A 21,156-nucleotide genomic window follows, 5' to 3' on the forward strand; every position below is an offset into this window, starting at 1 on the left:
AGCTCTGAAAGTCCCTGCTTTTTTTGGGAGGGGGTCACACCCGGCGATGCACAGGGGTTACTCCTGGCTCATGCACTCAGGAATTACTCCTGGTGGTGCTCAGGGGACCATATGGGATGCTAGGATTCAAACCCGGGTCGGCCGCATGCAAGGCAAACGCCCTCCCCGCTGTGCTATCGCTCCAGCCCCAAGTCCCTGCTTTTTGCAGAGACTGTGGTCATGGCACGTGCGAAATGCTTTCTCCGTACCTGTTGGGGAATAGTTCCTCCCCAAGGGGCCCGGACACGTTGTGGTGCACCGGGTCCGGGCAGCCGTTGGGTGAAGAATGACGGGCGTGTGGAGAAACACCCTCCAGGAACAGCCGATGGCTCTTCACTTTATCACCAAATGCACATGTATTCTATAGGGGGTCTCGGCTTCCAGGAAGGTCCAATCACATGAGGTTGAGCATTATTGACCTATTACTTCTCCTTCTCTGCTTTGCCCTGGCCCAATCCCAATCAAGGCCAGACGCTGCAGTTTAGGATGACTTGCTATGTGACCGTTTCCGTGTCTCTGGTGCATGTGACTAGGAGGTCAAGTGAGGCTCAAGGACAGACACCTGCTGCTGACACCCCATTCTTGCCAACTTTGCCCAGATATTTCCTTCTGCGGGGCCTCGCTTCAGGACCACCTTGCAAGGTCGGGTCTTATCTGCTCCAGTGCCCGTTGCCATGCTGCACATGCACCCTCTTGGTAAGCATTTCCAGGGTATGCCGTTAGCCAAAAGAGTGAACTAGATAAGAAAAATGTCAGGTGGAATCAGGAGTGGGTCCCTTCCCCATAAACGTCCCATCCTTCCCGCTTACCTCTAGATGAGTTCCTACCAGAAGCGGCTGGCCGCCATCGCTACTCAAGCACGTGAAGGACACAGAGGAATGTACCTTTCTGGAACTTACTACCTAGAGCCAAGGAAAGAGTATGTACACACTGGGGTGTGAGAGATCAACACAAGGTGACACAGAATCCAGCTCGGAGAATGTGGTGGCATGCGTGGCGTGCGAGTGCGTAGAAATTTTAAAAGGGGGCGGGGATGGCAGGGCTCCGGTATGTGAGTCCTGAGGGGAAAAGAAATGCCTTCTGGGCTGCCCTGGAGTGAAATGAGGAATCGCACTAACGGGACAGACAAGTCGGCACTTCCGCCTGGAAGACAGATGAGCCAAGTGAAGCCGGGAGGTGGGGTGGAATCACGGTGATGCTTGTCTGCCTTTGCCTCCCTGACTTGCTTCTGCTGCTTGGCGCTTTGGAGTTCCTTCGATTCCAGCTAAGAGGCTGCAGAGTTGTAGAACAGCCACTTGCATTGTATGCCATCTGTTCAGGGACTGTTTTGACCTGCGCTTCCATCTTTGGGGAGAGGAGAGAGAGGAGGTGAATTCTATTAAATGAGCAAAATAATTCTTTACAAAGAGATGCGTCCTTTCCCTTGCTGTCCCTTCCTTCTCTTTGTTCTCAAATGTGTCTGTGCTAAGGTCCTAGATAGAAGGGGTGAGGTGGGGCGGATAGAAAGGGTGAGTGGCAATGTATCAGAACCCAAGCAAGATGTGGAGGGCTTCCGTGCAAGGGGACAGCCGGACAAGGGTATTATTATGAGGATGGGGTGGGGGGGGGCGGGGTCTCTGGGGGCCTTAGCTCCAGATGCTCCCAAACCCTGTGTGTGTGACTGCAGAGGTATCTTCCATGCCAGACAGGTATCAGCGTCCTAGCAGACAGGAAGTTATGATTGGGAGGGGGAGGATATCATTGGCAGGATATGGAGTTGATTAAATAAACATATGAAGTCTTCTCTCGGGGGAGTCACAATGGAAAGAGAGACATGAAAGCAGATGGTGTGGTGTTGGATTGGCCTTGGCGCGATTGTAAAAAAACCGGGATTTTCATGAGAGAAATCCTGATGAGGATGAAGATAAGTAGAAATAGAAGCATCCATGTCCATATAGGTATATCTGTCTCTATCTATTGTAGCAGACAAACACTAAGAGTGCCCCCAATTCGTGTCGGGAGCCTAGGTCTCCTCTTACCTCTGCCACCTGGTGAAAGAAACTCTTAGATGGTCCCCAATAGTGACACCTGTCATTCCCGTGCTGTGTAAGCCATGTCCCTCTTGAGTGTGGTGAGGTATCTATGTTTAACTCACTGAAGATAGCACAGATCACAGAGTGACATGTTTGTGATTCTGCTACATGGGATTATAGTACCGTCTGTCTTGCTAGGAGACTTTCTCCCTTGTTGGCTGTGAGGAAGCAAGTTGCTGTGCCATGAGTTGACCTGGGGAGAGAACCATATGGCAAAGGACAACCTTCAGCCAATCATCAGGGAGAAACTGAGGCTCTCAGGCCAACAAATTCACAAAGACTGGAGTTCCGTCAACTCAATGAGTTTGAAAGTGGGCCCCTCCCCAGCCGAGCTGGGAGCTGATCAGAACACAGCCCCACCTGGTGCTTGGTGACTTCCTGAAGCAGAGGAGACAGACAAGCTCTCCACCCCAGACCTCAAAAGCTCTAACAAAGGTGTCTTGCATGAAGGGGCTTCATTTGTGGCAATTAAGAATGCAATGATAAGTAATCATGTCATTATACGATCATCGGCAAGCAGTGCATCTCAGCTCTCATTGCAAAGGCCTAAGAGCAACCACAACGACAGTAAGAACACACCCGTAGCATCCAGAGTTGGACACAAATGCCATTCTCAACTCAAAGAAACCCAGGCTCTTTTGTATTAGAAATGGCTGATTCCGTATGGATAGTACGGGAACGTCTTCTAGCACCAGAAAGTAAGGCAGTGCTTGAAGAAAGATGGGGATGGGGTCAGGAGAGAACTCAGTGACTTAAGTCCCAGCCTTGCAGTTATGAGGTTGTGAGTTCACTCCTTGGAGCTGCTGCGAAGGATAATGCTGACAGCTCTTCTCTCTGTTCCTGGCAGTGCTGCTGAGTTCACCTTCGCTGCAAAGTGATTTCCACTGGAACGCAGCCAAACAGATTCAAACCCTACGACAAATGGGCTCGGTCCCACGCAAGCAGGACAACTCAATATAAGAACCCTCAGCAAGGATTACAGTTAAGCGTGTGACTTCCCATCACCAAATTAACAACATCAACAGAGGGGAAAGAAGGGAGGAGGAAAAAGAAAGATGGGAATGCCAAACAAGGAAGCTAGCTTGAAAGAGTTCCTGCTAACCCAAATCATGGATAAGTTGAGTATCAAAACTCCGTGATGAGTATAACGGACTATGAACCTATGGTGAAAAGTAGGAAGCCACATGTCTCCATAATAAGAGAAACCATGATCATAGTATAAAATGAAAGTTGTGGGACTGGAGTGATAACACAGCGGGTAGGGCGTTTGCCTTGTATGCGACTGACCCGGGTTTGATTCCCAGCATCCCATATGGTCCCCTGAGCACCACCAGGAGTGATTCTTGAGTTCATGAGCCAGGAGTAACCCCTGTGCATCGCTGGCTGTGACCCCAAAAGCAAAAAATAAATAAAATAAAATGAAAGTTGTGTATGGATTCAGACAATTCGGTCATTTCAAAATACTTTTCCTCTGAATATTTATCAAAGCAGTTAATAAGGGGTGGTGGTGGTGGGAGGGAAACTGGGATCACTGGTGGTGGGAAATGTACACTGGTTGAGGGATGGGTGTTGGGATAGTGTATGACTGAAACCAGATCGTGGATAGCTTTGTAACTGTATCTTGTGGTGATCCAATTATTTTTTTTAAAAGAAAGAAGTTATTAATTACAGAGAGTGAAAGGGTAGCTTTATTGAGAAGAAGTCTAGCAGATAAAATTTTGATTAAATAAGCCAACGAAGGGGGTCAGGAAGATGGCTCAGTGAACTGGATTACATGCTTTGCAAGAGGGAACCTTCAGTTTGAGTCTGAGTCCCAAGTGGTCTTCCAAGCACTTCCAGGAATGGCCCCCCAAATGATAATCCACATGAACATCATCATTAACGGGAGCATTGAAATCACGTGGCAGCAGGGAAGGATGGGCTGAGAAGAACATAGACATGTACGTGGCCTTCCTGCCCAGACGGGTAACCTGTGCCATGAGTTGACCTGGGGAGAGACCCATATGGCAAAGGTCAACCTTCAGCCAATCATCAGGGAGAAACTGAGGCTCTCAGGCCAACAAGTTCACAAAGACTGGAGTTCCGCCAACTCAATGAGTTTGAAAGTGGGCCCTTCCCCAGCCGAGCTGGGAGCTGATCAGAACACAGCCCCACATGGTGCTTGGTGACTTCCTGAAGCAGAGGAGACAGACAAGCTCTCCACCCCAGACCTCAAAAGCTCTAACAAAGGTGTATTGCAAATGTGAATCTGCTCCTGAATAAATAGACAAATTTATTTGAGGGGGGGGGAATCGATAGCACAGCGGTTGGGCTTTCGATTTTCACGCTGCTGACCCGTGTTCGATTCCTCCGCCCCTCTCGGAGAGCCCGGCAAGCTACCGAGAGTATCGAGCCCATACGGCAGAGGCTGGCAAGCTACCCGTGTGTACTGGATATGCCAAAAACAGTAACAATAAGTCTCTCAATGAGAGACTGGTGCCTGCTTGAACAAATCGATGAGCAACGGGATGACAGTGACAGTGATGTTTGGGGCACATACTGAAAATTACAGCCAGGCACTGGGATGGTCACTCCAAGTGAGTTCAGTCCCCGGCATTGCGAGGTCCCCAGAGCACTGTTGGGTTTAGCTCTGGTGGCTGCTGAGTATAGCCCCCCCCCCATAGCCACACACAAACCTGATCTCTAAAAGGGTGAGGGTCACAAAAGTCCATGAGACAGAGGGACTACCTATGGTTGGGGATGACACGAAATTCATGCAAGGTGTCATTTTGAACAGGTTTCTTTGGCTGTAAACAAAGTTACTGGGGCAATGGACAATGCTGGGGTAGGACACAGGGACTGGACAATAGCATGTCAGTGCTCCCGATGGTGGCCACACTCTGGGTACATTTGCACCTTGTAGACATGCCACACCAAAGTCTCCAACCCCACCAGGGCTGGGGAATTATGTTGGCATCTCATCTTCAGATGGCTCGGGAAAATAAAAAAAGGCCATCATATATACTATAGTTCTTGTAACTTTTTGGATGTTTCCAAATACAGCAATTTTATTTTTTAAATTATTTTTTGAGCATGTGATTTTGAGGGCTTGAAAAAAACAATGTTGTTCGCAATAATTTATTACACTCACTATATCCTAACATCAACCCTGCCACCATTATACCTTACCACCAACATTATTTTGAGTTTTCCCACCACCACCCAAGCCTGCTCCAATGGCAGATCCTACAAAATTTATTTTGTATTGCTTGTTAAGAGTAATCCACTAGGGGCCGGAGTGATAGCACAGCAGGTAGGGCATTTGCCTTGCATGTGGCCGACCCGGGTTCGATCCCTGGCATCCCATATATCCCATATGGTTCCCCCAAGCACCGCTAGGAGTAATTCCTGAGTGCAGAGCCAGGAGGAACCCCTGAGCATCGCTGGGTGTGACCCCCCCGCAAAAAAAGAGTAATCCACTAAAAATGATCCAAAAAGCTTTCCTTAGAGGAAAGTGTGTGAAGATGGTGGTATCTCACTCTGGAGCCGTTAAGCCCATGTATATGAGGTTACTAACAGACAACAACTTTAAAGAAAGAGGAATTCCCATCCCCTGATTCCCCAAGTTTGCTTCACAGCCAGTCAACAGCTAGAAATGCTTAGACGGGCAAATTCTTGGCCTCATCCTGGACTCATTCTTCAGGAAATTCTAGATTGTCTCCCTTCCACCCAGCATGAGTTCATTGTTATTGCTGTTGTTATTGATTTAGTGGTGCCGCGGGTCACACACCTTAGCTGTGGGACATACACACACTTGGTTGGGGTGTGGCAGGGATCACACCCTTGTTTTGCCTCTGGTATCACAAAGGATCGCTGGCATTGAAGGCTCAGTGCTTGGGTACTTGCTTCCTGCTTGGGTTCTTGCACTGTCCAGAACCACCTGTGTCACTCTGGGGGTTGTGGCCAGGCCACACTGTGGCCACAAATGCTCTGGGGAGCGTTTGATGCTGGCTTTCAAACTGGGGTCCTGCTACATGCAAAACATGTGTTCCCAGACTCCTCGGCTATCTCTCCAGCCACTACATCTTCTTTGTTTCATTCAAATGTCTCCCCCCTCCCTCGGTCTCTTTCTCAGGTGGAGAAAGGATGCACTTGAATTGCTAAATTTCTCTTTCTCTCGAGCTTGGCAAATTAGCTGGTGTTTTGTTGAAACCTGCTCAGCAATTCATTGGTAACTATGATTTACATCATCTCTAAAAGTCGAGGTATTGATTCATGAGAAGAAGGCATTAGTTATATTGCACATTTAATAGGTTCCATCTCTGATTCCTGAATGCAGGATACTCTCAAAAGAATTGAAACACATTGGCCATGCCCAAACACGACCTTGCTGTGAAGAATTTGCCTCGTCACAAATTAGTTGCACACAAATTTCTTACCGTTTTCCCAAATAAAGGAAGAAAAACATGATATAGTGTCTTTTGATGTGCCAAGATAAAGAAGTAGAATTAAAAATATATAGTTAGACTATACCTAAGTATACAACCCAGGGGTTCTTACCTTAAACAGAGCTTTGGTAGTTAAATCTTTAAAAAAAAAATAACTGCTTTATTGGGATAAAATGTGCATGCCTGTTTGCAATTGAAGTGCACAATTTGGTGAGTTTTTAAATTTTTTTAAATTTTTAATTTTTTGTTATGTCCAAATGTTGTGCATCCCTGATCCAAGGCCACAATCAAAAATAGCATATTTTAACTCAGTTCAAAAAAGATACCACTTACACCCCCTCACCCACCTACCCCCTGCTTCCAGACCCCTACCATTAGCAATCACTCCCCCTGCCACTCTGCTCTCCGCTCCACTCCTGGCAACCACTCATTTACTTCTATCGCAATGGGTTGTCTGAGTCAGGGCATTTCACAGAAGCAGAATTATAAACTAGGTGAGTTTTGTGTCTGGCTTCCTTCATTCAGCCCGTTCTCAAGGTTCCTCTGTGTTGCGGCATTCAGAATTGTTCTCCTCTGCATTGTTGGATAATGTTTCATTGTGTAGACAGGGGCTGGAGAGATAGCACAGCGGATAAGGCGGATAAGGCGTTTGCCTTGCCTGCAGCTGACCTGGGTTCGGTTCCTCCACCCCACTCTGAGGGCCTGGCAAGTTTCCGAGAGTGTCTCGCCTGCATGGCAGAGCCTGGCAAGCTACTTATGGCGTATTCGATATGCCAAAAACAGTAACAACAAAGTCTCACAATGGAGACATTACTGGTGCCAGCTCAAGCAAATCGATGAGCAACGGGGTGACAGTGACAGTGTAGACAGACCCTCTGTTTTATTTATCGATTCAACCAGTGATGATCTGGTCGCTTTTTGACCAGCACAAATCATACTATGATGAATATTTAGGAGAGGGAGTGGCTCACCTGGAGTGCTCAGGGACCCAACTTGTTTCTGTACCCAGGAGTGACCCCTGGCAGTTCTCAGGGCTCCGTGGATAGTGCCAGGGGTCACAGCAGTCATGCTGTGTGCAAGGCCAGTGCATTATCCCTGTTATCCCTGTAAATCTCTCCAGCCCTTGAATACACATTTTCAGCTGCACTCGTGACTTCATTCCTCTTGGACAAAGACTTAGGAGTAGAACTCCGGGGTCATTTGGTAACTATGTCCCACCTTTTGAGATATTTCCCTCTGGCTGCTCCATCTACATTCCTACCAGCAGCGTGGAGGGCTCCTGCTCCTTCTCATTCTCAACAGCACTTCCAATCAGTACACAAGAACTTGGCATCCCGGTCAAGCTGTAAAAAGAAATGCTCATTCTTAGAATGCAGACCAGAGGGTGGGTTATAAAGACCAAGAGACAAACGTTATGAAACTGGCGTGTTCTTGGCATCGGGCGGCATTTCAAGAGTGTACCGACTCACTCTAGGGGCCCTATACTAGGAAATTGCTCTTTTTGAGATGTTTCTCATAGTTGTGTGAAGTAAATGGGGCACCTATGACTCAGATTTCCCTGGCAAGTCAGGAACTATCGCAAGATCTCCAGGTCTGGTTCTACAGGCATAGTGGCATGGCTGGAGGATCTGGTGTCTCCACTCATCCCCAGTGGGCAGAGGCAAATAATACCAGTGCGAGCCTCCTCGGAGAAGCAGACAGATATGCAAGCGAGCAGATCACAGCCAGGCCAGCTGGAATTGGCCTGCATTCCTGGTTCTGACTTCAGACCAGCCTTGAGGCCACTTACCATTACACCCGTTTGTCAGATCTAACTCACAGAAGTGTTTTGTTTGGCCCAGGTAGTTTCAAACATGATGACTTGAATTCCCTGTTTGCTCCCCAGTCTTGTACGGTCCTATCTACTTTCTGTTGTCTGATATGGGACCCAGTTTACTCTTTCACTTGATCTGTCTGGCTACTGGAGGTATTTCTTCCTTTTCTGTTTGTTGGTTTTGGTTTGGGGGCCACATCCAGCAATGCTCAGGGGTTGCTCCTGGCTCTGTACTCAGGAAATATTCCTGGGTGTGCTCAGGGGACCATATGGGGTGCCAAGAATTGAACCCAGACTGGCTACATGCAAGGGCAAGCACCCTACCTATCACTCTGGACCCTCCTGGACATACTTTGATGAGCACATCCTGCTTAAAATGCCTGAGGGGTGAGAGAGATAGTATGAGAGAAAATGCATTTGCCTAGAATGCAGCCAAACCCAGTTAGATTCCTGACACCACATGGTTCCTCCCTCCCCCAAGCTCAGAGCCAAGGAGTAAAGTAACTTCTCATTATTGTTTCAATTTTCTTTTCCTGGATAATCAGTGATGATGGGCAATTTTTTTCATGTGCCTGCCTGCATGTCTTCTTTGGGGAAATTGCCTGTTGAACGCTCTCCCTGTTTTTGAGGAAATTATTAGACATGGGTTTCTTTGGACAAGACATTTCACCTGGATTATTTTTTTTAATTTATTTATTTTTTACCTGAATTATTTTTTACTAAAGTTTGAAAAAAAAATAATCGCTGGCTGTTTCTCTCATTATGATTGGCAAGACTCGAGATGTACTAAGGCTCTTAAATTTTAAAAAATCTTTTAGTGGATTCTCTTCTAGCAGATATAAGCATTAAGATGATTAACTATACTGTTCCAAAGGTGAAGGCAAGCAGGGGCCCTGCATCCCTAAAAGCCAGTTATCGTGACCAGTTCTAGCTTCCTGCTGGTACACCCTCATTGGCATTTTGGTTGCCACGTACTCACACTGCACCTTGCTCAGTTGCAGTTGATTGAATGCAGCCTCCTTGCCCACAGATGACCGAATGTTAGGCTCCAGCCCCACACTTCAGTCTTCCAGCGAGATGGTCTGCAACTGTAGAGTGATTGATAGAGGCTAAGTCCTGCATTCTGGGCACACGGCGGGCAGTTCTGAAGTGCTAGACTTGCTGCAGAGTGCCCTATGAGGCCAGCCCAAAGCTAGGCTTCACAGAACCCTGCCTCTATGCCTGGATCCTCCCCTGAGCCATCTCGCTTCCCTCATTCCCTGATGCTTCCACGTGAGCGCAAGCTGCAAAAATCACTTGCATCGCTGGAGGAATGGGTGTTGGAATACTGTATGGCTGAAATTCAATCATGAATGGCTCTGTAATGCTCTTAAAAAAATCAAAAAGAAAAAGAAAATGAATGCTTATAAATATCCTGCAAGGTGAAACAATAATAATCCTAGTGATTTACAACTAAAAAAAAAAATCACTTGCATCAGAAAAATCCCACCTCAGGGTCTGATTCTAGGAAACGCCACGTTAAGACGCCTGACCTACCCTACAGTTATCCTTATGAGGTCAGATTGGTTGTTAAAGCATAAGACACACGACATTAGGTGTATAATGGTTCAAAAGCAATGGCCTGAGCTGTGGCGGTCTAGGTGACTCTCATATAGTGTCCTTAAGGCAATTTTATGCCATTTATGCTTCTGCCCAGAGGAAGACCCAGTGCAGCTCCTTCCCCAAGCATAAAATTATTTTGCCATCAAACCAAAATGCTAATAGCCCTCCCTTTTACGGAAATGTGGCAAGAGTCCAGAGGCAGTTTGGAGAAAGGAGAGTGAGAGAGACAGAGAGGGAGAGAGGAAAGATAGAGACAGAGAGCGAGAGAGCAGCGGAAATGAATTATGAAGTCAAGTCATGAGACTGCCTTTGTTTGAAGGGGACGTGTAGTTTGCCTGACTTAGTCAAAATTGCACAATGCAAATAAAAAGTACTGCAGGGCCCGAGAGCCAGTTCTGCCAGCTCAGGTGTGGGCTGCAAACAGTGAAAGAAAAGCACTGTGATTTGATGAAGGAAATGTGTTGCTGTAGCTCTGGCTGCTACAATGTACGATCTACTTACTTAATTGGTTGTGTGTGTGTGTGTGTGTACGTGTGTGTGTGTGTGTGTTGGTGGGGGGAAGTGTTTGGACCATATCCAGAAGTACTCAGGGTTTACTTCCTGATGGGACTTGGGGGACTTGGTGCAGGGGATCGAACCCAAGTCAGCCACATGAAAGGCAAGTGCCTTACCCACTGTACTGTCCAGCCAGAGACCCTATGCTTGGAAGATTGGAGTTCCTCTACTGAAGACCAGCCACTGAGCTGTCCCTGGGTCCACACGATACTGATTTCTGAGTTAAATATCCTTAGGAGAAACTAATGGCAGCTGAAATGAAAAAATATATATATACTTGACATCTTTGAAATAATTTATTTCTGCTGATTATTTTTTTAACATACAGACATGCTGACATGTTTGAAGTGTTGCAGTTTTAGAAAATGCACATTAATAGTTCGGTGTTCGGTGTATTTTTCCTTGCATATTTTTCAAGCACTTAAGGAAGGCAAACTGAAGTACTTAAAATGTATTACCAATCATAAACTGGTATGTGACCAGGATAAAAAAATGAATTGTGATAAGAACTGTCCAGCTAAATGCTAACTTTTCATATTTACGTACATTGCAAGTTCAGGCTTGCACCTTCTTTGAGGACCACTCAATTTTTTAAAATTGTATTAACTATCTCTAAGATATAATCTTTGTATAATGTTGCTCAGATGCTCTTTGTCTCTGTTACAGCATTTTTTGTACCTTGAAAAATTGGTTGTATAAGTGATTTTGGGGGGGGGGTCAGCCCTCTCAAACAGTACTCTGGGAGTACTTGAGCTGCTGATGGGGGTATTTGGCCAATCAGGCTGGGTGCTTCATTCTCTGGCTGCTGTAGCAGAGCTGCTCATTGCTGGGGGTCACTAGGCCCTGCTTGGAGGTTCTGAGCAGGGCTGGGGTGCTGGTGATCTAACTAGGTTCCTGTATCAGCAGGGGAGTGGTGGTGGTGGTGGGGGGGGGTCTGGCGCCTGCAGCATCTTGCTGGCCCATACATAATGCTCTTTCCCACAAAGCTAAAAAACTCCTGGAAGGCAAGGACTTTAAATCCCAATTCTATTTTTTTTTAAATGACAACAACCCAATTATTCAATGACAGAGGAAAGGCCGAAAACAGTTGTGATATACACATACATGATAGAGTACTAGACAGCAAGAAGCAAAGATAAAATCCCGTGCAGTTCTCTGCAGTTTGGTTGGAACTGAAGAATATCATCTAAGTGATACACCAGGAGAACAAATACTGGAGGATCTCACCCATCTGAACTGCAGAGGAGACTTGGAACCCGGGGGAGGTGTCTTTAGAAAGCATCGAATGGGTGGCGTGGACACGCGTGTCCCAGTTTCAACATTTCCCCTCACAGAAAAGAGTTTCAGGAGGTGATGAATAGTGAGTGAAGTCAAAGGATTTTATTTAAAGAAATGGGGAGTGAAGGAGAGGGAGATGGAGGGCAGCAGGAGGAGGAGGAGGAGGAGGAGCTTATCTAAAGGGGAGAAGGTCAGGTTGAGATGAAGTCAAATCCCCAAGACAAAGAATACCCAAGGTTTTTTCCCCATCCATGTGCTGCCTAACCCTGTGTGTTGCTTATCATCATCATCATCATCATCATCATCATCATCATCATCATCATCCCGTTGATTGTCAAATATCTCAAGTGGTCTCAGTAACGTCTCCATTCGTCCTAGCCCTGAGATTTTAGAAGCCTCTCTTTACTTGTCCTTTCCAATGGTGCCGCATTGGAGGCTCTCTCAGGGTCAGGGGAATGAGACCTATCATTGTTATTGGTTTGGGCATATGAATACACCATGGGGAGCTTGCCAGTCTCTCCCAAGTGGGCAGGAAACTCTCGTAGCTTGGCAGGTTCTCCCAGAGGGAGAACTAAGCTATAAGCTTCTGGGAACTTGGTTTTATAGTCTCTGGATGTTGACTGTTGGTGGGATTACATGGCGGGGGGGGGGGGGGCGGGGGGGGGCGAAGTCCCTGGGTGTGACCACCTAGCTACTGGAAAATGGGGAATCTGGGCAGAAGAGGCCCAGTCCCAATCCGAGCAGGCTTGGAGTTCTCAGCCACACACCTGGGTTCCTCTGCCAGTTTCTTCATATGTGAGGCTTGTCCAAACGTGTGGAGAGAAGCCTTGAGCATGGCTGTGGCTAGGCTCTGGAGGTCTTCGGCCGTAGGAGCTCTGCTCGGGGTGGGGAGGGAAACTGAAGCCCACCCCCTCCAAGGGGCCCCCGGGAAGACAGCCAGGCATGGGGGCAAGAGACTCTTATAATAGGACTTTTAATAGGACTCCATAAATGATGACAGGAATGCAGTCACATCTGATGAGAAAGAAAGGAAGCTTTTCTTTCTTCTTATTGCATTTATTTATTTATTTACTTTTCTTTTTGCGTCACACCCAGCGATGCTGACGGGTTACTCCTGGCTCTGCACTTAGGAATTACTCTTGGAGGTGCTTGGGGACTGGGTACTTGGATATGGTGTACTGGGAATTGAACCTAGGTCAGGTGCGTGCAAGGCAAATGCCCTACTCCTGTACCATTGCTCTGGCCCAAGAGAACAGGAGACCTTTAGAGAAGAATCTACGGCTAATCTTCAAGGACACGTTTTCTCCTATTTTTCCATCCTTGTCCTTTTATCTTTCTTTTTTCTGTCCCTTCCACAATGTACAATATCCTAAGGTTTGCATCCCTCTTTTCTCCAAATCCTTAGGTTGACACCTAAGCCTCTGCCAGTATTTACAGGGGATGGGACTGGGTCAGAGAATGGAGTCCTCAGGAAGGGGATTAATGTCTATATCCAAGAGACTCCTGAGACTTCTGGTTCCACCGGGTGTAGACACAGGGAGAAGTCTTCCCCGCACACTACATCTACAGGCACCTTCATTGCATTTCTCTGACTGTTCTCCACTTAGAATGTACTTCTCTGTCAATATAAAGATACAAGAAAGAGGCAACCTAGAAATCAATTTGGAAAAAAGTAGGTGAATTTTGACAAGTCGAAGAAAATCGAAAGCAAGTAAAAGAGAAAACAAGAAAAAAAATTAAAGGAAAATTGGGAGAAGGATGGTACATTAATTTAAGTCATTAGCTCAGATTTGTCAAGCCGAAATTGCCATTTTTGCTCAGATTCATCTAGAACAGATTAATAAAGCATACAGAATTAATTTAAATGGAACAACTTTGGGGCATCTGCTGTTTCTCTAAGCTCCTGCCATTCATAGCAGGGTCCAGCAAACAGCACCTTGGCATTCCTTGGAAGGATACTTGTTCAGAATACAGAAGCTGGACCAAACTAGGAGAATCCCCAATCGGGTATGAGAAGCAAACCCATTTTAATCTTGTATCCTTTGCATCCTCATTTTGCCTCTTCAGCTCCATCCAATTCACTCAAAACAAGACCGAACCAGTTTTCATACTTCCTTGTTTGTCTTTGTAATTACTTTTTCTTCTTTCCCTTACTCGATGCCCTGAACCCGAGCAGGGTTTCATATGTAATAGGTGCTTCTTAAATGCTGAAGCTGGGCTCTTTCCTGCCATGGTCTCTTACCATTGATCAGTAATTTGCCCTCCAGTCAAACTGCCACACATTAGCTGCAGAAATAGCCTGGCTCTATTCGTGTAAGGCACGCAGAATTCTAGGGTGCAGTGCCCATTGTTGGTAATAAAGAAAACTTGCTCACTCCTGAAATTTCACTGATTTATGACTTATACTTGTGGTTTAAGAGTTGAGACTAGGTTTTTTATTTGTTTGTTTTTGTTTGTTTTGTTTTTTTCTTTTTGGGTCACACCCAGCAATGCACAGGGGTTACTCCTGGCTCTGCACTCAGGAATTACTCCTGGCGGTGCTCGGGGGAACATATGGGATGCTGGGACTAGAACCCGGGTCGGTCGCATGCAAGGCAAAAATGCCCTACCCTCTGTGCTATCACTCCAGCCTGAGTTGAGACTAGTTTATAAGAGATGTTGATAAACAGGATCACAAAGCACAATCTGTAGGCCGAATGCAGCTTGCTACCTAATTTTGTAGATAAAGTTTTATTGAAACACAGTTACATGGCTTATAAAGTGCTGCATAATGACAGTTCAACGATGGACCTTGTATAGGATAGTGGTCCCCAAATTTTAATCACCTAGTGATATAACATTTTTTTATGACAGCAGCTTTAGTTTTAGATGGGTATTCTTTTTTTAAACAAATATTTTATATTTAAATGATAGACCAGTATTACTGTTTTATCCGTGCAGTACTGCTGTCCTGGGCTTACCACCAGAGTACCTGGATCCCTCCACATTGCTCATAATCTCCTCCTTCTCTCTCCCCTTCTGGTACAGCGCTACTCACCCTGTCTTTCAGGGTGGTTTTCCATTGGGAATATAGAAATAGCTGCATGTGTGTGTTATTTATTCTTGCTTGTTGTTGCTGGTTTTTTTTTTTTTTTGTCATACCCAGTGACAATCAGGGATTTCTCCTGGCTCTGTACTGAGGAATCACTCCAGGCAATGCTGCAGCAAGGAGCGTGTGTGTGGGGGGAGGGGGGAACGGCAGTGGGGCGGCACAGGAATCAGCTGGGGTGCTGGAGTTTGAATCCAGGTCTGCCATTTGCAAGGCTAGCACCCTACCTGCCGTACAATCTCTCCAACCCCAATCTTGAGTTTCTCACTGTGCCCATATGTGTACAAATGTACTGCTAATGTCGCATTTACGCGATGACAAAATTGCCCAGTGATGCATTTCTCAGACTGCGTTGCTGTGGGTGAACGCTTTCTGGCTGTGTTGTCTATGGCTGCTCTGCACCCACATTAGCAAAACTGAGCTGTTTCAGCAGGTCCCATATGGTCCACAAAGCCTGAAACAGTTACTACCCCTGTCATTCAGAAAATGTTTGCCATTCCTTGGTCTGGAAGATACATTTTCTGTGTGTGGCACGTGCAATGCCTCGCCCCCACCACTGAAAATTGCAGTGACACTCAGCTTTAAAAGATGGCTGCACAATTCTAGCCTTTAGGTCTTTGTGTACGTGGGTCATCTTTTGAATAAGTCGGTTTACTTAAACAAATGCATCAGGAATCACAGTGATAGGATTTTATTCCTGTGTTTAGTTTCAAAAGACTGTGCCTTCTATTCGAATGCTTTCTTGGCTTGCATCCTTTGTGTTCAATTTGGGGGTGAGACGAGGTGGGAGTAACTTTGCGCAGTGCTCATGGGCCATAGTTTGGGGAATTGAACCTCCTTGACGTGTCCACTTTGATAAAGCCTGCTGACGTGTTGGTGAGACCCAGCTGGTTAGGGCTGGGGGCCTTTTCAGACAAGGAACTCAGCAAGGAACCGGGGTCCTGAATCCAATGGCGCCCTCTGAATGGAATCTTGCTAAGAATTCTTGACCGGGCCTGAGCACAGCCTTTCTGAGTCCTGAGCCGAGAAGACCGTAGCCCCAGCTGACACCCAGAATGAGCAAAGGCAGAAGACCCAGCCAGACGGCAGTAGCACAGAAAGCATGTAATAGTAACTGGTCTTATAAGCCAGTAAGAATAATTTGTAGCACTGCAAGACATAACTAACACAGCATGGGGCATCACATTTTCTGACACCTAGAAGCAATATGTAACTGGTCGAGGCAGATGGGCTTCACATTTTCTGGTATCTAGAGCACTATCAGGGTGATTTACTAAAACTGCCTCTTCTAGTGTGGAATCCTCTTCTGGGTGGTGGAAAATCCTCAGCTTTTTGGCACCAATGGCTGTTTTCCTGGTAGGATTCATATTTTCTTTTTTTCAAGTCATGTCTTGGGTAGAAAATGATGCCATATATAGTACTCTATGCATATCGGAGGATGTTGGAAGGGATCAGGCCCTCTCTGGTCAGAGTATTCCCACCCTGGGGGCAAGCTGGTCTGTCTGTTCACTGATCCCCACCCAGAGAGTAAGCTGGCATCTCTGTCAACTGGTACCCACCCAGCCCACCCAGAGGGTAGTTTCAGTATCCGTTCACTGGTACCCACCCCGAGGATAAGTTCAGCATCTCTGTTCACTGGTAGCCCCTAACATTGACATGCAACCTAGGATTGGCCGACTTCGAAAGTGAGTGATGAGAACACTGTGGGCAGAGGTGAGAATCCAGATGGTAGAGGAGGTATCAGCAGATGCTGTGGGTGGTGTTGGGTCCTTGGCCAACTTACTGAGGTGGCCTGGCCTCATTTGGTCCAAGCTTTTTTTTTTTTTTTTTTTTTTGGTTGCAGGGAGAGAAATAAGGGTTCCCAAACAATTCCCAGGGGCCATTTCTGGCAACAGGGCTGGATGACTCAATGTGTCTGGTTCAATGCTTGTGCTAAAGACTTTATGCTGTGCCTTCAAGGCTACCCCCAGCAGTACTTAGGGGACCATGTGAGGCCAAGGATCTAACCCAGGCTTCCCGCATACAAAGCGTATTTTCAGCCTACCCAGTCTACCTGCCTGGCTGTTTGCAGCCTTCTGGCTGATTCTGACAATGCAATATTTTCTCAAATATCTTCTGCTTAAAAAAGTCAGAGTTAGTGCCTATTGTTTGTTACTGCAAATAATATGATACTAGTACAAGAATGAAAACACAAGCATCAAAAGGAGAATGGGCAACTCCACAGTTAGTAGATTTTTTTCAATGCCTCAATGTACAATACCTTCCTCATAAAAATTTACTTTCAATTATGCATTCTAATTATCTATTAGAGGAACCTCTTCTGAGTTTTCCTTCAGGTCATTTTGGTAATGATTTGGGTGAGGTGCAATTATTAGGTGTTGTATAGTCATTTAAAGCATCACAATCATTTTTTTTCCCAAAAAACACATGTTCATTTTTGTTTTTGGGGCTACACTCTGTGATGCTTAGGGCTTTATGCCTGGCTTTGTGATCAGGAATCATTCCTGGCATATTTGGGGGACCATATGTGTGATGCCAGGGATTGAACTTGGGTCAGATGTGTGTAAGGCGAGCACCCTTCCTGCTGCATTCTCTCTCTGGCCCCCAAACCACACTTTTGAGAGGCTAAATTGTACTATGCGGGAGGTTTAGCAGAATAGGGTCTGAAATTGGGCTTAAGAGCCACTGTAGCAAGGGGTGCCTTTTTCTTATTGGTGAGCATCTTTTTAGACATCACAGGAGGTCGGAGTAATAGTACACAGCTATGGCATTTGCCTTGCATGTGGGGAATGACCTGGATTTGATCCCCAGTACCCCATAAGGTTCCCTGAGCACCGCCAGGAGCATATTCCTGAGTGCAGTCAGGAGTAATCCCTGAGCACGGCTGGGTGTGGTCCCCAAACCAAAAACCAAAACCTCCCTCCCCCCCAAGACAAAGAAAGGTGGAAGGGAGAGGTGTAGGGGCTGGGGCTGGGGGGGCCCACTCCACAGAGAGGGTGGCACAGGTGCTTCCTTCACTCTGGACTTTCAGTATGCCCCACATTTCATCTGTCAATACTTCTTACCAAGTACCTTCAAGTCTAACACATTTTAGATGCGTCATGTGACTTTGACTTTTTTTGGTGGGACTACCAAGGACCACCAAATGACCTTGATGTCATTTCCATCACTAACTCTGCTGCTTTCTAGAAGAACTAGGTCCTTTGCCTATTGGTGGAAGAAAGTAGTCATTTCACAGCATCTTCCCCACAAATGAAGTTGCCCATTTATCGGGCTTATTTGGAAGGCACATGGCTCCCTCCTCTAAAATAAAGCTTCTGATGAAATCTCAGATAATTCTATTCCCTCCTAAAACATAAAAAGCTCTAAATGGCTTCCAAGGGTGCTGACAGGAAGAAGTACAGCTTCATAAATAAAACCTTGATTATTTCCAGGAAGTTTGATGAGGCTTGGAGCCCATTTTATTCCATCATGGCTAGCCAACATTTAAGTAGGACTTGACTTGCATTTAACTCAATATAACTGTAAGAAGAAGGAAAGTTTCAGAACAATTTAAATGCAATGACATCAGGTAACGTAAAATGCAGTATCATGATAAACCACATCAGACAGTAGTTAGAATTGTCAGGCATTTTTATTAAAGAACAACAGGGTATCTAGTTGTTTGGGTAATTGAGGGGAAAAATTAGCCTGAATGACTTTATTAGTTTTGGCCAGACACCGAGGGCCTTCAATTAAATTACTATTTACCTGCCCTTTTCAAGACAAAATAAATAATTCCCTATTCAGCAAAAACACTCCTTGCCTTTTTGGCCGAACTATTACCATCCTATCTTTGGAAGCGAAGAATAGATTCCTGAGAATTCAGATCATTTTACTTTGCACATGTAAAGTGCCACTTTGCCGCAGGCTAAGGTAAGGGTCGCCTGCATTGAATTACAGTGGGTGCTCGCTGGACCGGGTGAGAGGGTTCAACAGTGGACACGTCGAGGCCCATCCGTCCATGGGGACTGGCAGAGGAGGAAGTCCTATTTTTTGACTCTGCTGACCTCAGTGAAATATCTCCTCGTTCAAAAAAAAAAAACACACCCCCAAAACGGGCACAATTCTCTGCTGCCTAACAAAGAGGCCTGTTGTGCAGGCTAGCGAGTCCAGAAAGGGTCCTGAGGTCGACAGAAGCCCTCGCCCGGCCACGCACAGCAGCCTGGCATCCGTGCCGCTCACGCTCCCCAGCTCCGAAGACGTGCCAGCGCAAAGGTGACACCGTCCACCGCTGCAAGTTCACTTCAGTCCCCCTGAAGTTCAGGACGCCGGTCACTACTTTAAAGGGGAGGCGGGGGCGTGACTCTAGAAACGGCTCCCGCTGCCCCACCTGACAGCGCCAAGGGGGCCCAAGTGCGGACACCTCCGAAGGTACCTGCGCGCTGGCACGACCTCCTGGGCCAGCCCGAGGAGCCACCCGCGGAGCACTCGCCAGACCCCCCGAGGTGGGGTGGGTGGGGGATTTTGGGTGAGGACCACTCAGCCCGTTCCGCGCCCCCGCCCCCCGTACCCCCGACCGGGCCGGCCGTTGCCCCCGCCCCGCGCGCTCCGGGGGCGCCCACGGGCCGGGCTGGCGGCGGCCCCAGCGGGGCTCGATTACTTTCGCCTGGGCGCGAAGCCGGCCCGACGCTCCAGCGGGAGCCCTCCGGGGTGGAGGTGGGGCGTCGACAACAAAAAGAAGTAAAAGTAGGAGGAGATTCTCCGGGGCGCGGGGAGCGGCGGCCGGCCCGGGAGGGAGGGAGCAGGGGGAGGGAGGGGGCGGAGGCCGGGACGCCCGGAGAGGCCCCGCGCGAGGACACGCCGCGCCCGGCCCGCCAGAGGCGCTCGTCCGTGCGGGACCCTCGGGAGCCGCGGCCGCCGCGCGCGCGCGCGCCCCCCGCCCCGCCGCCGCCGCCGCCGCCGCCGCCGCGCGCCCCCGCCCCTCGCGCCGCTCGCGCGCCTCCGTCCCCGCCCCCTGGCCCAGCGCCGCCCGCGCGCAGCGTCTCGCGCCCGCCCGCCCGCCGGGAAACAGCCGCGAGAGCAGCGGCCGCGGCGGCCGGCCCCGCGCCTTCCTGCCTTCCCGAGCCGCGCGCCCGCCTCGGCAGCCCGCCGCCCCCCCCGCTGCTCCCCCCCCCCCCCCCGGCTCCGCGCGCCGCCTCGCGGGGGTCCTTCCCCGGGCCCGACGCGCACTCGGCGGCCGCCGAGACCCCCCAACCGTCGCGCTCTCTCACCCCGGGCGCGCGGCCCGCCGCCTGCTTCCGGGGCGGGCGGACTGGGCGCCTCGGTGCCGGCGGCCGCAGCGGAGGAGGAAGGAGAGAAGAGGAGGAGGAGGAGGAGGAGAAGGAGGAGGAGGTGGCCGCAGGCTGAGTCGCGGCCGGGATGTCCGGGCAGCCGCCGCCGCCGCCGCCGGCACAGCAGCAGCAGCAGCAGCAGCAGCAACAGCAACAGCAGCAACAGCAGCAGCAGCAACAACAACAACAGCAGCAGCAGCAGCAACAGCAGCCGCAGCAGCACCAACTGCAGCCGCAGCAGCCGCAGCAGCAGCAGCTGCCGCCCCCGCCGGCGGCCGTGGCCCCCGGCTCCGGAGTGGTCCTGCCCGCGCCCGCGGCCGCCAGCGCCGGCTCCTCTCCGGCCGGCTCCCCCGGCGGCGGCGGCAGCGGCGGCGGCGGCTCCTCCTCGGGCGGCGGCTTGGGGGCCGCGGCGGCCGCGCTGCTGCTCCACCCGCCGCCGCCGCCGCCGCCCCCGGCCGCCGCCGCGCCGCCGCCCCCGCCCCCGCCGCCGCCGCCCGCCGCCGCGGCCGCCGCCGCCCCCGCCAGCGCGCCCCCCGCGCCCCCCGGCCTGGCGGCGGGGCCCGGCCCCAGCGGGGGCGCCCCGGCCCCGGGCCTGCCGGCGGCGGGCGGCGCGGCCCCCTTCCCGCACGGCGACTCGGCCCTCAACGAGCAGGAGAAGGAGCTGCAGCGCCGCCTCAAGCGCCTCTACCCGGCCGTGGACGAGCAGGAGACGCCGCTGCCGCGCTCCTGGAGCCCGAAGGACAAGTTCAGCTACATCGGCCTGTCGCAGAACAATCTGCGGGTGCACTACAAAGGTGCGGGGGGCGGCCGGCCGGGGGGTGGTGCGGGGCGGCGCGGCGCGCGGGGCCGCCAGCGAGGGCAGCGGCTGCAGCAGCAGCAGCCCCAGGCGCCCGGGGTGGCGGGGTGGGGGGTGTCCTGGAGCCGGGCGCAGGGGCGGGGAGGGGGGGTCCCGCAGATTGCCCCCGTCCCG

At 49.5% G+C, this 21,156-nt stretch overlaps 1 protein-coding gene across 1 annotated transcript in view; it reads left to right on the top strand.

Annotated features, from left to right (window-relative positions):
- Positions 1–20,009: 20,009 nt before the first annotated feature.
- Positions 20,010–21,156, top strand: part of RANBP9 (RAN binding protein 9) — an 81,948-nt gene continuing 80,801 nt past the window's right edge. Inside the window, exon 1 of the mRNA XM_055126010.1 lies at positions 20,010–20,980. Within this exon, the coding sequence (XP_054981985.1) occupies positions 20,275–20,980 (706 nt within the window). The 5' untranslated portion in view covers positions 20,010–20,274. The remainder of the gene's footprint in view (positions 20,981–21,156) is intronic.

Source organism: Sorex araneus, chromosome 2 (assembly GCF_027595985.1).
Source record: "Sorex araneus isolate mSorAra2 chromosome 2, mSorAra2.pri, whole genome shotgun sequence".
NCBI classification, from domain to species: domain Eukaryota; kingdom Metazoa; phylum Chordata; class Mammalia; order Eulipotyphla; family Soricidae; genus Sorex; species Sorex araneus.